This window comes from Leucopleurus acutus (genome assembly GCF_964270905.1).
Source record: "Leucopleurus acutus genome assembly, chromosome: 17".
NCBI classification, from domain to species: Eukaryota; Metazoa; Chordata; class Mammalia; order Artiodactyla; family Delphinidae; genus Leucopleurus; species Leucopleurus acutus.
Window position 1 is genome coordinate 27951997 of NC_139159.1, and position 16475 is coordinate 27968471.

Consider the following 16475-nt stretch of genomic DNA (forward strand, 5'->3'; position numbering starts at 1 on the left):
GGCCTGGTTCTTTTCTTTCTGGTTGGCAAGGCCATGTCTGGTGGTGTGTTTTGGGGTGTGTGTGAACGTAGTGTGATTTTAGACAGCCTCTCTGCTAATGGGTGGGGTTTTGTTCCTATCTTGCTAGTTGTTTGGCATAGGCAGTCCAGCACTGTAGCTTTCTGGCCATTGAGTGGATCTGGGTCTTAGCATTGAGATGGAGATTTCTGGTAGAACTCTTGCCAATTGGTATTATATGGGGCTGTGAGGTCTCTCGTGGTCCAATGTCCTGAATTCGACTACCCCACCTCAGAGGCTTAGACCTAACACCAGGCCAGAGCACAAAGACCCTGTTAGCCACCTGGCTCAGAAGAAGAGGGAGAAAAAAAAAGAAAGAAAAAATAAAAAAATAAATTTTAAAAATAAAATAATTAAAATAAAAATATTATTTAAATTAAAAAAATTATAATGCAATAAAAAAATAAAAGAGAGCAACCAAACCAATAAACAAATCCACCAATGATATCAAGCACTAAAACTATACTAAGATAAACATAAAAATCTGACACATCAGTCACATACAACAAACCCCAAGTCTACACTTGCTCCCAAAGTCCACCACCTCAATTTTGGGATGATTTGTTGTCTATTCAAGTATTCCACAGATGCAGGGTACATCAAGTTGATTGTGGGGATTTAACCAACTGCTCCTGAGGCTGCTCAGAGAAATTTCCCATTTTCTTCTTTGTTCACACAGCTCCTGGGGTTCAGCTTTGGTTTTGGCCCCACCTCTGCATGTAGGTTGCCTGAGGGCATCTGTTCCCCACCCAGAGAGGACGGGGTTAAAATAGGGGCTGATTTGGGGGCTCGGGCTCATTCAGGCTGGGGCGAGGGAGGGGTACAGAATGCAGGGCCAGCCTTCAGCGGCAGAGGCCAACATGATGTTGCAACAGCCTGAGGCACGCCCTATGTTCTCCTGGGAAAGTTGTCCCTGGATCACGGGACCCTGGCAGTGGCGTGCTGCTCAGGCTGCAGGCTGCGGGGAGGTGTGGATAGTGACCTGTGCTTGCACACAGGATTCTTGGTGGCTGCAGCAGCAGCGTTAGCGTTTCATGCCCGTCTCTGGTGTCCATGGTGATAACCACGGCTCGTGCCTGTATCTGAAGCTCGTTTAGGCAGTGCTCTGAATCTCCTCTCCTTGCTCACCCCAAAACAATGGTCTCTTGCTTCTTAAGCAGTTCCAGACGTTTTCCTGGACTCCCTTCCGTTTAGCTGTGGTGCTAACCCCTTCAGGCTGTTTTCACGCAGCCAACCCTAGTTCTCTCCCTGGGATATGACCTCCGAAGCCCCGAACCTCAGTTCCCAGCCGCCACCTGCCACGGCAGGTGAGCAGACAAGCCTCGCAGGCTGGTGAGTGCTGGTCGGCACAGATCCTCTGTATAGGAATATCTCTGCTTTGCTCTCTGCACCCCTGTTCTTGTGCTCTCCTCCATGGCTCTGAAGCTTCCCCACCGCCACCTCCAGTCTCCACCAGTGAAGGGGCTTCCTAGTGTGTGGAAACTTTTCCTTCTTCACAGCTCTCTCCCAGAAGAGCAGGTCCCATCCTTATTTTTTTGTCTCTCTTTTTTTTTTTTTTTTTGCTCTACCCAGGTATGTGGGGAGTTACTTGCCTTTTGGGAAGTCTGAGGTTTTCTGCCAGAGTTCAGTAGGTGTTCTGTAGGAGTTGTTCCACATGTAGATGTATTTCTGATGTATTTGTGTGGAGAAAGTTGATCTCCATGTCTTACTACTCCACAATATTGAAGCACCCCTCCCCATGATTTTAATATAGAGGTGAAGCATCAATCAGAGAAACAATGTTAATATCCAGCCAAGTATCATTAAACATCCCATTTCATCTGTTATTTTGGCCTAATTACATATTCTGCTTTTAGGTTTCTGGACAGAGGGTTTAGAGAGGGCTCAATAGAGAATACTGAATTGAGTTTAGAAGGATACGTGGATTTGAAAAGAGAATAAGAGAGTCTCCTACTTTTCTGGTTGGAATCTCCTACTTTTCTGGGTGAAAATAGAATAAGAGAGTCTCCTACTTTTCTGGGTGGAGAAGAGCAGAGGCTTTGCTTTCAGATTGCCTGGTATGGAATTTGTGTTCCACAACATACAGGCACTGTGGTCTTGAGGAAATCCTGTAATCCTTATATGCCTCTATTTTCTATCTATAAAATGGAAATAATAATACTGTATATCCAATAGTTTGTCATGGGAATTAAATTACTTATGCATAGCTTAGGCAAGTCTTGTCAAATAGTCAATGTCAGTGAAGTTTATTATTACTATTAGTTGTAGGAGTGGTACAGCAGAGAATAGCAGTTAAGAGTATGGGATATGAAACTGCTATAACTGGAATCCAGTAGTGGCTCTGCCATTTATTAGCTGTGTATTTTGGGACAAGATACATTGTTTGTTGTGCCTTAGTTTCCTCATCTATAAAATGGGAATGATAATTTTACCACCTTCTCCATAAAGTTTTTGTGAGGATTAAATGAGTTAATACATGTAAAGCTCTTAGAACAGTGTATCCTGTTATTAAAGTCTTAATAATAATACATAATAATAACTTATTATTTTTATCTGAAGCAAAGATTTATCACTAATAATGTCAGTTATGAAACAGAATATTATGATTAAGCAAAATGAAAGATAAAGATGGATAACAGGACAGTGAAAAGTTGTGGAGAATATTGAAGGGTTGGAATTTCATCCAGAGCTGAGGGAAAAGACTCTCAGCAAAGTGCTACCTGATCAAAATGATAGTTTAAGAAATTTATATGGTGGTTGTATTCATGTGCTAAGTTTGCCATAACAAAGTACCACAATCTAGATGGCTTAAAGAACAGAAATCTATTTCCTCATGGTTCTAGAAGTTAGAAGTTGGGTATCAAGGTATGGGTCATATTGGTTCCTTCAGAGGGCCTTGAGGGAAGGGTCTGTGTCAACCCCCTCTCCTTGGCTTGTAAATGGTCATCTTCTCCCTGAGTCTTCACATCATCTGCCCTCTGTGTTTATGTTTCCAAATTTCCTCTTCTTATAAGGACACTAGTCATATTGGATTAGGGCTTACTGGATCTACTGACCTCCTTTTAACTTGATTACCTCTTTAACTGCCCTATGTCTAAATACAGTGACAGTTCAGAAGCTGGTGGGGCTAGAACCTTCATATATAAAATTTGAGGGAGGTACAGAATTCAGCCCATAACAAAAAGTTATGTGCATATAAAGCCTAAACAAAATGTGGAGATCCTGGCATATCCTTCAGCTCTGTTATTTTAATAGCCAAGTTCTTGGATATTTTTTCAGTTAAGTAATTACCTGAGAATGAAATTAAGGCCCATTTAGCTCATCCTGGTAAACACACTGAATTTCTCAGACACACGTGGCTTCAGTGTCTGGATGTTGATGAGCACTTTGTATAAAGAGAGTAATAAGTCCCTGCTAAGATCACAACCTAATATTTAGATACACAGCAGCCCAACCAAAACAATTACAATGTGTTTATAATAAATAAATACATTTGTGAGCATCTGTGCTTGGCTTGTTCACTAGAGTTTAATGCGGCTCATTAACATAACCAGATTTAAAAATGCAGACAGAAAAGAAGGCAAATAAAAGGTTCAGCAGGATCTTTATATCAACATAGCTTTTGAACATTTGAGATGGTTTTCTCAGTTTTACTGTAGAGTTTATGCTTTTCTTTGTACTCCACTAACAGTTCCAGGAAAGTGCTAATCATTCCACTGTGAGATTATAAAAGTTTGTGAGCATTAGGTCCAATCAATAAACCTTAACATTTCTTACTTCTTCTGCTTCTTCCTCTTCTGCTCTTTTCCTAGGTCTGGTCCTAATAAGCAGTCCTTGACTACTCTAATAGTCTCTTAAAACTGGTTTTCTTGACTCTGTGCTCTCCTTAATCTCGTTAATTACATGCCCAACTACAGGATTATTCTAAACCAAATGCTTTGTCAATTCCTCACTCAGGATTCCAAATTACTACCATTTACTAAGTAAGAATCCAAACTCTTCAGTGTAGTCATCCAGGTATATCTGATCTGGTACTTCTATTCCCAGTTTTCCCCTTACTCTTCTCCTAGCTTAATGGAAGACTTATTTAAATGTTTCAAAACTCATGTTCAGGTACTTCCATCTGAAAGCCCTTTCCTTTATCTCAAGAAATGTGTTATCAACTCATTATCTTCTTACATACAAATAAGTGTTATTAATGATTTTACCTGTCTTACAAGGTCTGGCTCAAGTTAATGTCATTCTTATGAAACAAGTTTGAACCCTTCTGTGCTACAAAGGTATCGTCTGTCCTCTAAAGCCAAACCACTTGTTCATCTTCTTATTAGGAGACTTAAGCCCTTCTACTTAATTTTATAGCTATTTTTATGGACATCTAATCTCTCCATTTTAGATTACAAATGTATCCTTCAAGTCACTTTTGCATTGCACAACATATATTCTTAATTACTTATGGAATGTGTGTCACCAATATTATTTTAGCTTTTTGCATTTTCCTTTTGGTTTTTTATATATTTCACAGTTGACTATGAACTACTTCTTTAGAAATGCTGCTTAGTTATAGAATATCTTGAGTTAGTGAAACAAGGAGACAAATTCTGACCTACACTCCAGGGTCTAAAAGAGGCCAGGATGTTGATGCACGTTTCCAAGCTCTTTAAGATTTGCTTCTTCCTTTACTTAGAAGATCTTGTTTCCTTGCTGAAATCCAAAGTATCTTTCCAGTCTTAGTTCAAGTCTCCATTTTTTCATGAATATTTTTATGATCAGTGATCTAACCATATGGAAATTAATTTTGCTTCTGTTTTTACTCACATAGTTAACATAATTTCAATTACCACCAAACTGATGTTCTATACATGAAATAGATGTGACCCCTAAGAAACAAATATTGTATAGACAAAATAGACAGGATCTTTCATTTTCAAGATCTTACAGTCTGGTAGGGAAGACCAAAAAGTAACTTCAACATCAAGCAATAGGCACATTTAATTTATTCCTCCATGATTTTACATATTTTATGTTCTTATGTATTATAATAAGTTGTTTATCTATTTTTTTTTGGCTCCACTAATTGTAAACTCCATGAGAACAAGGAGGCAGGCTTGGGGCAAAAAAAATCAATCAAACAAGCAAGGATAAAACACAGCTTTGGAATCAGGCAGCCCACTCTAAACTTGATTCTGTTGACTCTTTGCTAGGCTACCTTAAACACATTACTTAACTTCTCTAACATTCACTTTTCTAATCCATAGAACAACTTTAATAATATATACTTTGTATGTTTATCTAAGTGGTATGGTATATGTGCAGCTACTAGTGAAATGTTAGATGCATGGATGCATACAGTAGGTATTTAATGAATAGTTATTGAATAAAATAATACATTCATTCCCCATTTCATTTTCACTTTCTAAAAATATACATAAATAATTGGTATAAGTGTACATAGGCATAGGTACTATGAATGCATACACATGCACGTATATGTAATTGCTTTTTCTAGAAAATTCCATCCATAGGGGTGGTAACTGCCGAATTATATTTACATATATAAATTGAGAATTACTTCAATTGCTTCACTTTTTTAGCAAAATTCTTTAAAGTCTGACTTTTGTTTTTTTAATTAATTGATATTGGAGTATAGTTGCTTTACAATGTTGTGTTAGTTTCTACTGTACAGCAAAATGAATCAGCTATACATATATCCCTTTTTTTTTTTTTTTTTTTGCTGTACACGGGCCTCTCACTGTTGTGGCCTCTCCCGTTGCGGAGCACAGGCTCAGCAACCATGGCTCACGGGCCCAGCTGCTCCACGGCATGTGGGATCTTCCCGGACCGGGGCACGAACCCGTGTCCCCTGCATCGGCAGGCGGGCTCTCAACCACTGTGCCACCAGGGAAGCCCCTATCCCCTCTTTTTTGGATTTCCTTTCCATTTAGGTCACCATAGTGCATTAAGTAGAGCTCCCTGTGATATACAATATGTTTTCGTTAGTTGTCTATTTTATACATAGTATCAATAGTGTGTATGTGTCAATCCCAATCTCCTAGTTCCTCCCACCCCACTCCAAAGTCTGACTTCTGAAAAATATTTACTAGGCTGTCAAATTAGCTTCTTCTGCATATTAGTTTATAGTCGGAAGACTTAAGCTTGAACCTGAACTCCACCTGTTCTGATTACTACATTACACAAAATCATAAATTTTAGGGCTTTGAGAATGTCATGTAAATTGTCAGATTCTCAGCTTTCTTATTGGTCAAATAGTGTATATAAAAGTGATTGATAAATTTAAGTTCTATGCAAATTATATTTTTGATATTTATATAATTTATCAAAGGCTGGGGGGAAATTAAAAGAGTAATATAAATTAATGTGAATTATTGTTAAAGGTCACATGATTACAAACATTTTTAAATTTTCTTAATATTTCATAGGAAACACAGTGTTGGTGAGGGAGGGTATATATAATTATTTAGACCAGGGCTTCCAAGGCTTCATATTTGTTTGATCAGATAATTATTTGGTGTGGTGTTGGGGGCTAACCTGTACACTGTAGGACATTTAGCAGACCAGATGCCCACTAGATGCCAGTAGCGCCACCCTCTCCAAGTTGTGGCAATCAAAAATGTATCCAGACAGTGTAAAATGTCCCCTGCAGGGCAATATTACCTCATATTTCCCCCATCCCACCATCCGTAGACATTCCCATGACTTGCTTTCTCCCCTTACTGAAACTTTTCCCCCAACGTCACCTTATTAGTGAAGCTTTCCCTGACCAACCTGTATAAAATGACAAATGTCACTCCCTAGCAAGGCCTTCCCTAACTTCTTGTCTTCATTATTTTTTCCCCATCTGGAGGTGTATATTTCACTGTAGTTTGAATCAGTGTAGTTTGTAGTTTAAGATAATATAATTATCAAATGATACATATTGTTACACTACTATTAACTAGACTTAGCTATATCAGTGTTTTTTTCATTGTGTTAAATGTATACTTGTAAAGAAAATTGCTGCAAACCTCTTTATCTCCCTCCCATATATAGATATAGATATAGATATATAGATGTTTGTTTATTGTCTTCTTCCACACCTAGATGGGAGTTCCACAATTTCAGGGACTTTCATCTCTCTTGTTAACTAATACATCCCCAGCTCCTGGCAAGGAGCCTGACAATAATGGGTCTCCATAAATATTGTTGAGCAAATATGTTACACACTTGAGTTAAAAAATGAGAGCAGTTTAAAATAAATGAGAGTAGTTCCTGCTCTTGTCCTGGAGAGAGACATTTAAAGAAATGATCATGCAAAGAATCATCTGAAAGAAGTATGGCTGGGAGGAGGATGAGATTGTTGAAGAAAATGATCAAAAGTTGAGGATGACTTTACAATGTAGGTAGCATTTGAGCTGAATAAGTATTAAATAGCATTTACTAGGTGAGGAAGATGAGAGTGTAAGACAGGCCAATGAAAACAACAGAAACAAAGGTATGGATGTCTGAAAACACAAGACATATTCAAGGGACACTGAACAGGTGTGACTATGTAGAGACTAAGATAATTAGAAAAGCAAGAAGAAGATGAGGCAAGAGATGATAACTTGGAGCTGGCTTGGAAATAAAATAATTTTCTCAAATTCTAAACTTCATAATTTTTAAATTGCAGGATTCATAATCTTCAGTAATTAGATCTCATTTTCCCAAACCTCTAGCTTGTCTATATTAGGGGAAAATTGTATAGCAGCAAGTTGATTTAAAGTATTCGTTATTATTCTTAGCAAAAGAAATACTCCTGACTCGCACTAATACTCTATATAAATATAAATAATGTTATATCCTCTGCCAATGTATCTTAAAAAATGAGGATTATGGATTTAGAGTACTAGGTGGAATTGAGAAAAAAGTTGTTACCACAGGCATGGGTTACTTTCGTATTCTTTCCTCATAGTGCTTCTGGAGAAAAGGCATATTTCCATGCTAATTTTCTTTTTGCACTTCCTCTTTGCTTATCTATCTCCCCAATATACAGGCAACTCAAAAGTAGTATCCAGCACATACACAAAGCTTTTAATAAAATTTGTTGGTCTGTTTGAAGTTGGCATGCAGTGTAACCATATCTACATACACATACCTACAAATTTTCTGGTATTTGGTAATTCTTACTGTGTTTAATACACTGAACTAAGTTCTGTTAAGAATGCAAGTTCTATTAATGAAGGAAGGAAGGAGAGGGAGGGAAAGAGGGAGGGAGGGAGAGAAAGTAGAAAGAAGTAATTGGATGCCCTCCCTTCATTCAAAAAATTTGGTTGTAGAGAGCCTATGATGGGGTAAATCCATTAATGTGTCTTGCTTCATACAACCATCCAATATTCCTTCTTTTTAAAAAGTTGTATCATCAGAAATCTGAATAATTTACCCAGGAATCTGAATAATTTTTTGTGGATCTGGTATATGATGAGAAGACAAAAAGTTTTCATTAGGTACCAATTTGATATAGGATATCTTCTTAAACCTGTTAATATCACTTTTTTTTAATTAAGAAGGACAGACTTTGCAGCCTAGGACTTCATGGTAAGCATCAGGAACCTCATCGGTCAATAAGAGGAGAAGGAGCTTATTAAAACATAGAAAAGCGTGACTCCTAAAATTCTTCAATGCCTAGTTAGGTCTTCACTCTCAAGAAGTTTGCAAGTTAATTTGAAAAGTAGATATATAAAGGAAAAATCAACTAGCAATATGTGTCTAGCAGTAAATGTGAGATGCTGTTAAATAGATTACAGGTAAGAGATACACCCTTCAGTGGGTTAAATGAAGAAGAATTAATAGGGGAGGCAAGACTAAAACTAAGCTCCAAAAGGCAGGTAGACATATTTAGGGAGAGAAACTCTTTGCTGGAATAGGCATGTAAATAATAATAATAATAGCTTCTGCTTCTACCATGTATTTTACCTGGTGATATTCTGATCATGGTGCTAAAGTGCTTTATGTTCATTATCTCATTAAATTCTTATAACAAGCCTTTAGGGTAAAGGATGGAAGTTAAAGATAAGGAACCTAAATCTTAGTGATTACAAGTGGCTCTCCAATGGACATAGATGCAAACTAGAGTCTATCTGGTTCCATATACTGTTAGATTAAGCATTAAGCTGTTCTGTTCAAGTGAAGAGTTTGCTTTAATAAGAAATGGAATATACACCTGGAAATATACTTTGGAGCAGACCCTAAATACCAGTTTAAAGAGTTGGTGCATGTGTGCTTTTGGTCTTTTTCCTATAGAAATGGGGACATTCTGGAAGTTTTCAGTAGGGAGGACTTATGACTTTTATATATATTACTCTGAGTTCACTGTGTAAGAGGCCGGGTGAACTAAAAGCAGAAGCCCAATTGAGAGTGCAGTGGAAATGGATAGGAAAAGAAAGATGTAAAAAGAAAAGAAAAGAAAATGGACAGGGATGTTTTACACCTAAGACTCTCCTTAACTCTGAACTGACTTTAATTTTCAAAAAAAATATCAGAAATCCAAGTTGCAAAGATTTTTAAAATTCTAGGTTTGGAAATCTATAGTTATAAAATATACATCTATTTTGATAGAGTAAGTAAAAACAGACAGGAGCTTAATCCATGGTGCAGTGGAAAATTTGTTAACAGGAGCCCCCCAAAAGTAGAAAAAGTCAGAAAAGATTGGAAAGAGAAGTATATCAGACACAGAGGTGGCTCATACCAGCAATATCATCTGGAAACCAGATACAACAGCACAACACCATATTCCATCTATAGAAAATGAATACAACTGAAGGAGGGAGCAACAGGGCTACAACCAACTAGGCCAGGTGAGCGGGCAGCCTTCTCCCAAGCAGAGCACTGAATGCAGTAAGGAAAAAACTTTCACAATTGCTCAAGAAGCAAGACTATTTCTAAGCCTTGTTTTCCAGGACCATGATGAGCATTTGCTGCTAGCCATTCCAAGATTGGAGCTGGGCAGTTTGCACAGGGCTGGAGACTGATTCAACATTCCCTGGGAGGGACCAGGAAAGAGCAGATAGGATGTCTGGATTACATCCTTAGCTGTATCTAAGCTTGAATCCCATTAACTAAGTAGCCCCAAATTTTATAATGATATCGCTCTGATCTTAAAAGACATTTCTACAGTGTCTACATTTCTACATAAGTCTCAATATAGTTTCTACTAAATAGGGTATTAGTGATTTGTTTAGTTATGTTTTTTTTTTTTCTTTTTTTTTTTTTCTTTCTTAGCGGTACGCGGGCCTTTCACTGCTGTGGCCTCTCCCGTTGCGGAGCACAGGCTCCGGACGCGCACGCTCAGCGGCCATGGCTCACGCGCCCAGCCGCTCCGCGGCATATGGGATCTTCCCGGACCGGGGCACAAACCCGTGTCCCCTGCATCGGCAGGCGGACTCGCAACCACTGCGCCACCAGGGAAGCCCTAGTTATGTTTTTTTAAGGAGATAGTCAACCTCATTTCTGGGCTGAGGAGTGACTTCACTTACTAAAAAATATATCCCATTTGTTTCCAGCCACAGTCCCATTTCTCCTGCACTGAAATCTAATGTTTTAAGGTAAAATATTTTCTATTAAATTTGATAGGTTTAAGTAAAACTACATGACATGCTTGCATCAAAGGAAATGAAAATCATTCTTCAAAGCTGAATCAATTTACAATTGTGACAGATGATGTTTCGAATATAGCTGTGATTCAAAAATGGCACTTTGATGTCTTAGAAATAATTGCCATAGGAGCAATTTTCTATTTTAAATCGTGTTCCACTTTCAGTCTGTTTCTTCATAATAGGAACTCTCTACAGGATCGCTTATTCTTGTAGTTTTTATTTTGCTAACTACTTTGTAACATAAATAAAAATCTGCTTGTTATGAAAAATTTCTGGTTTTATAATAGAAAATGTTTTTTCATGTTTATATTGGAAAAAATCTATTCTTCCTTTGAGCAATTAGTGTATATTGATACATAATTTATCATATAGATTATATCATATGTCTTAGTTGACAACTACCTCTATTTCAAGCAAACATATATTGCCTTTAGTTTTTAACTACTTAGAAAAAAACTCTGAAGACTAAAGAATCAATCAAACTAAACACTCAATTTCTTCAGGAATATCCAAGCCAAGTTTATTATAAACTTGAAAGGAAAAGTGACAGAAAAGAATAATAGACTGAAATCAAGATCTTTACCCCAGATATTGAAGCATAGCTCTCTGCTGAGGCATGGATACCCAAAAACTCACCTAATGAATGCTCATAGACAGGTTTAGCTCTTCTAGATTTATAGCTTTAAAAATCTTTGATCTCATTATTGAGGGCTCATGACAAAGTTTCCAGTGATTCTCAAAGAAATGAGAAAATAAGAACAGTGCAGTGAATTTTTCATAAACATCAACATACTTCATTGAAAGGATTGTCCTTAAAATAGGAAACTGACCTTATCTTATCATTGATAGTAGGATGTTTGTTGTGTTTAACATCCTTATTTGCCAAATTAAAAGTAGTCAACCTTGTGTTAGTTCCATTTTTAGATAGTCCCATTAAACACTCAAAACCTGGAAAAGGAGCCACGACTGTAGAAAATATCAGTGGAGACTTCAGTGAATTTCCTTTCCTTCGAAGCCCCAGGGCTTAAAAAGAGGCACACACACAACCCATTGCTGCAGTTTTTAATAAAGAAAGTAGCAAAAGTACAGCAAGTTGGAGAGAGTTCTCTAGCATTTAAGACACTTCTTTACAGGACAAATGTTATGTCTTGGTTTCAATCAGTCACTAAGGAACTGGATTAAAAATATCACTGAAATATACATTACAACATAGTCTTCAAAGCAGTATCATAGTTCTCAAAGCATACCTGTCATGATTTAATCATTCCTCAATCTGAATCTGTCTTACAGTACAGATTTACTCTACCATTTGCACTGAATTTAGTGTCTTTAGTTAGTGTATAAAACATTTCTAGATTCCTCTATCCCATTGCATAACTTTCAGTGAAAAGATTTAGTATCAAATGTTCACATCGCTGGGAATCACTTCTTGTAATTGGCAAAGTCATCCAGTATTGCAAGATCACTGGAAGCAATGAGAAACAGATAAGATTGAAAAGTATCTTATGTGATGTGACACAGTCCTGAGAAAACATGGGGTGTCTGTGAGTTGTGCTTAGGTGGGTCGTGGTGCATTTGACATTCTGTTGCATTCTTTCCCTTTTCCCCTTTCCAGTGAAATCAGATGAATTACAGACAATCAAGAAAGAATTAACCCAGATCAAAACTAAAATTGACTCCTTGTTAGGGCGCCTGGAGAAGATTGAGAAGCAGCAGAAGGCGGAGGCAGGTAAGTGAAAAAGATCTGTGGCCACAGACATGTCAGAATTAAACCATTGAAACAGTGTCAATCACGGAGACAGCACAGGCCCAGAGGGATACTGGCTGAGTTTAATAGAGTTTAGTACATTTACATGAATACAGTCTTTAAGCTTAGACTTGCAATGATGGAATCTGATTTTTAACTTTTTAGAGAAGGTGAGCCAATTTGCCTAAAATTCATATTTTTAAAAAGAAGGGAAAAAAGGAAAAGTATTTTGATGCTAATAATAAGTAACAGTTGGATCATAATTAAAAGTTTACATCTCAATATCAAGTAACCTTTAAGAAAATTAAATCAATTAATGAAATATTCTATTGAGCTAAAATTATATTCATATTTCATTAAATTAACTGCAGCAAAATTTAACAGATTTCAAAAACCATGATTATAAAGCCTCACTCTTGCATTGCTGCAACTCTGCAAAACTTCAGAACCCATTTGCAGGATCTCAGTATCAATGGTATGCCTGGCCACCCAAGGCCACATCATTTGACTTACTTCTTTAATTTAATGTACTCTCTCTTTGAATTATCTTCCCTGACCCTCATTCCATGCTAATAAAACTCTAATACCCTTTTATATGGCAACAGACAGTTTTAAAATCATACACTATGAGAACTGGCATAAACTTAGAGATGAGCTAGTTCATAATTTGCAAATTGTATTCTGCAGGGTCTTTGATGCCTCAGAGGCTCCTTGGAGATGAGATGAGTGCTGGAAGAACACCCAGGAGGCAGATGAACTCATGCCTCCTCCAAACCCAGCCTTTGCTGCAAACAGTGTAGTTCTACCTGTATATGTTTTATATGTTGAGATTCAACATAAGACTTCATTTGCTAAAAGGGCTTCACTTTTTCAAAAATAAACAATACAGTTTTGAAAACCATTGATCAAATCCGGCCTCTGCATTTTGCAGAGGAGAAAATGAAGGTTCAAGGAGGTAAACTGACTTTTCCATAGCCACATAAATAGTTTGTGATAGACCTAGGTTTCAAACCCAGGTCTTGTGAGTGAAAGCACTGCCCTTTCCAATGTTATAGGAACATTGGAACAATCTCAGGTTCCACCCATGGGCTGGTCCCAGGATTTCCCTGAAGTGAGGCTACCTGGGTAACAACTAACGGATGAGAACCACTTGGGATCTAGGGCCACTGAGTTACAACAAAGAGGAACCTGCCTGTTTGTTGACTGTATCACTGGAGAGATGACTAGAGCTTACCTTCTGGTAATGAGGCATGCAGGGTTCAAGACTGAAAAGAAGCCAGCAGTGAGGTAGTGTTACAGCATAATGAGTGACAGAAATATACTGTGGTTCAAATCCTCACAACTTCTTAGCCTCAGTTTTCTCATTTATAAAATGAGAACAGTAATGGCTACCTGGCAACGTGAGAAATGAGTAAAGTAGCGCATGTAAGTTGTATAGTACAGTAACTAACATAGAGTAAAGGCTCAATAATTGGTGCTATTTGGTCTTGTTAGTAACATAAACATATATAGGCAAACGAATATTTCCTACTACTATCATGCAGCCTATTTCTAAAACAATAAGCCATATACCTAGCACATGGTAGATTCTCATTAACTTTTGGTAAGTTCATGTGCATTAGAAGTGGTAGATAAATAATAGATAAAATAGGCTCATTTTTATTAAAAACTTCTGTTATATTTTCTATTGAGAAAAAATATGCTGCCTACACTTCTTAATAGAGAAATTTAGATTTTAGAAAGTTTTTTATATGCTGTCTATGGCACTAATCTAAAGTGTTGCTGGAATTGAAATACCCTGTGATGTTGCCTAAATCAATATTTCCCTTTGAGAAACTTCTGTGAAATTCATTATTATGTAAAACAACCCTTACAGCAAAGGACTTTGATAACCAATTTGCACTTCAGTTTAAAGGATTATGGAGAACTCATTTAAATATAAATCGCCTCAACGAGAAAAATGTGATCCTTATTCCATCATATTATAATTTCCAGTTTCCTGCAATGAATAATACCTTCCACATATCTTCTTAGAAGATCATCTATAAACAAGAAACTGAAATTCAAAGCTTGCATTTTCTTTTCATGAAAGACTGTCACCTTATTTCTGTACATGCTTAAACTTTCCCAGTCATGAGACAGTTATTTTTAAAATGATAGGCTTAGGCCTTTGATATTTATGTCTTTCTTACTTGAACATGTCAGGAAGAAAGTGGAATTATTTAATTTGTAATTTCAGTTTTGTAGTAATTGTCTCCTGAACAGTATTCATATTTATGGAGATAAGATGATCATTTTCTATATTTTCTTTATGAAAAGAAAGCAGGGCTGTATGGAGTCAATACTACATTATGGAAAGTGGAGAGAAATACATTAAAATTCTTTTTAATTGCTCAGTACTTCCTTATTAACTTTAAGGAGACACCCATTTTAATGTTTATTTGGTTGCAAGCCAATTATATGGTAGTTAACATTTATTCTTCACTATTGCTCTTTTATACATCTCTCATTCCCAGTTTACTCTTAGTCATTTGATGATGAAAGTTTCCAGCATAGAATAGTGGCAGGAAGGAGATGGAGGGTTACAAACAGAATAAAGCCACACAGCAAGGAGCTTGTCCTGAGTTCAGGTTTCATAGGATCACATTTTTCTTTTTCATTTGAAGTGAATTCCTAAGCTATCAGGAATAATTGTAACGAGGTATAATGACATAATTTTGGATTCTCTGTACCTTAAATTACTGCTAATAGATGTTTGCATGGCATCCTATCTCTTCCTTTGACGTTGTAAACTTCCTCAGAACAAGGTCATGTTTTCTCTAACTTTTATGACTTTTCCAACACCATGTACTATGCACTGGACACGATTTAGCAGGTCATTTAACTCTTCTAGGTCTCAAGCCCCTCAAATATAAAGTAGAGGAAGGGACTATGGCCTCAAGCATATATTCCAGCTTTTAAATTATGATTAGTATGAATCTACCCTGCATATGTTATTTTTTTCCTATTTGAATAATTCAAATAACATTACTTTGGGATATGGTGACTATAGATTATTGAAAACAACAAATAACACATATCAATTTAGCCTACAATTGTGCCTCATTCCTAGATAATTCTTTTAAAAGAGAATCGTAAATTGCCACATATTTATATGTGGTTTACACAGTGATGTAAAATGACCATAAAGGGTGAAAGGAGTGAGAAGGAAAACTAAAGACTGAGTATCGTACAATGAGCAATGACATCTTTTTAAAAATCAAATTTCAGGCAAAGACTCTGTGATATGAAAAGGCAATTAGGCATTCTTTAATTCAACTTTATTCTCAGTGATGTGCTTCCTATATGACCAGCCAAACTCACTTGGACAATTCCAATGAGATTAGCCAACCTACCCTATCCATTAGACCTAACCACTAGTGATGTCACACATCAGTCCAATCAGGATAATTTCATCCTGCCTATATGTTTGGTAAAAGATACAGAATTTTTTTAATAAATTAATGTCCAAGAATTAGAATGTTACAGATAAATGTCAAGATATATAACTTCTTTTGAAAAATTGGAATCTTTCAATACTGCTGCCATATTATACATGACATGCACTTTTCAGTTTGCTAATATCTTTATCCAGCCAATTCACACATTTATGTTACTTGCTTGGTCCTTGATCATATTTGTGTCTCATACTCCTATGGTAAGTTCTCTTTATACGGAGCCAAAATGGACTTTGCTTTTACTTGGTTCAGTTACTCTTTTTATGTCCCCTAAAACCAAGCTTAATATCTAATCCCTTGTGGTTGTATCAGCCAATTAAATATATAAAAGAGCTGTAGTATTCTCATCCTTCCAAAACTTTCGAATAGAGTCAACATAATTGGCCCATAGATGCTCAACTTAGCTGCATTCAAATCTTGGTCAAAGCATCTTTGACGTCTTCTTTTCTCTAGATAAATATCAGTAATTTCTTCAGCTGCTTCTCATGTCATTTAGTTTTGCATCTTGAAACATTGTCATCTCTCTTCTCTAGTCACTGTATAGTT

The 16475-nt window shown here is 36.8% G+C and overlaps 1 protein-coding gene across 1 annotated transcript in view; it reads left to right on the top strand.

Moving 5' to 3' along the window:
* RALYL (RALY RNA binding protein like) overlaps positions 1-16475 on the top strand; it is a gene marked incomplete at its 3' end in the record, with an annotated part of 523686 nt that overhangs the window by 443089 nt on the left and 64122 nt on the right. Inside the window, exon 6 of the mRNA XM_082858435.1 lies at positions 12301-12414. Coding sequence (XP_082714561.1) covers positions 12301-12414 — 114 coding nt within the window. The remainder of the gene's footprint in view (positions 1-12300; positions 12415-16475) is intronic.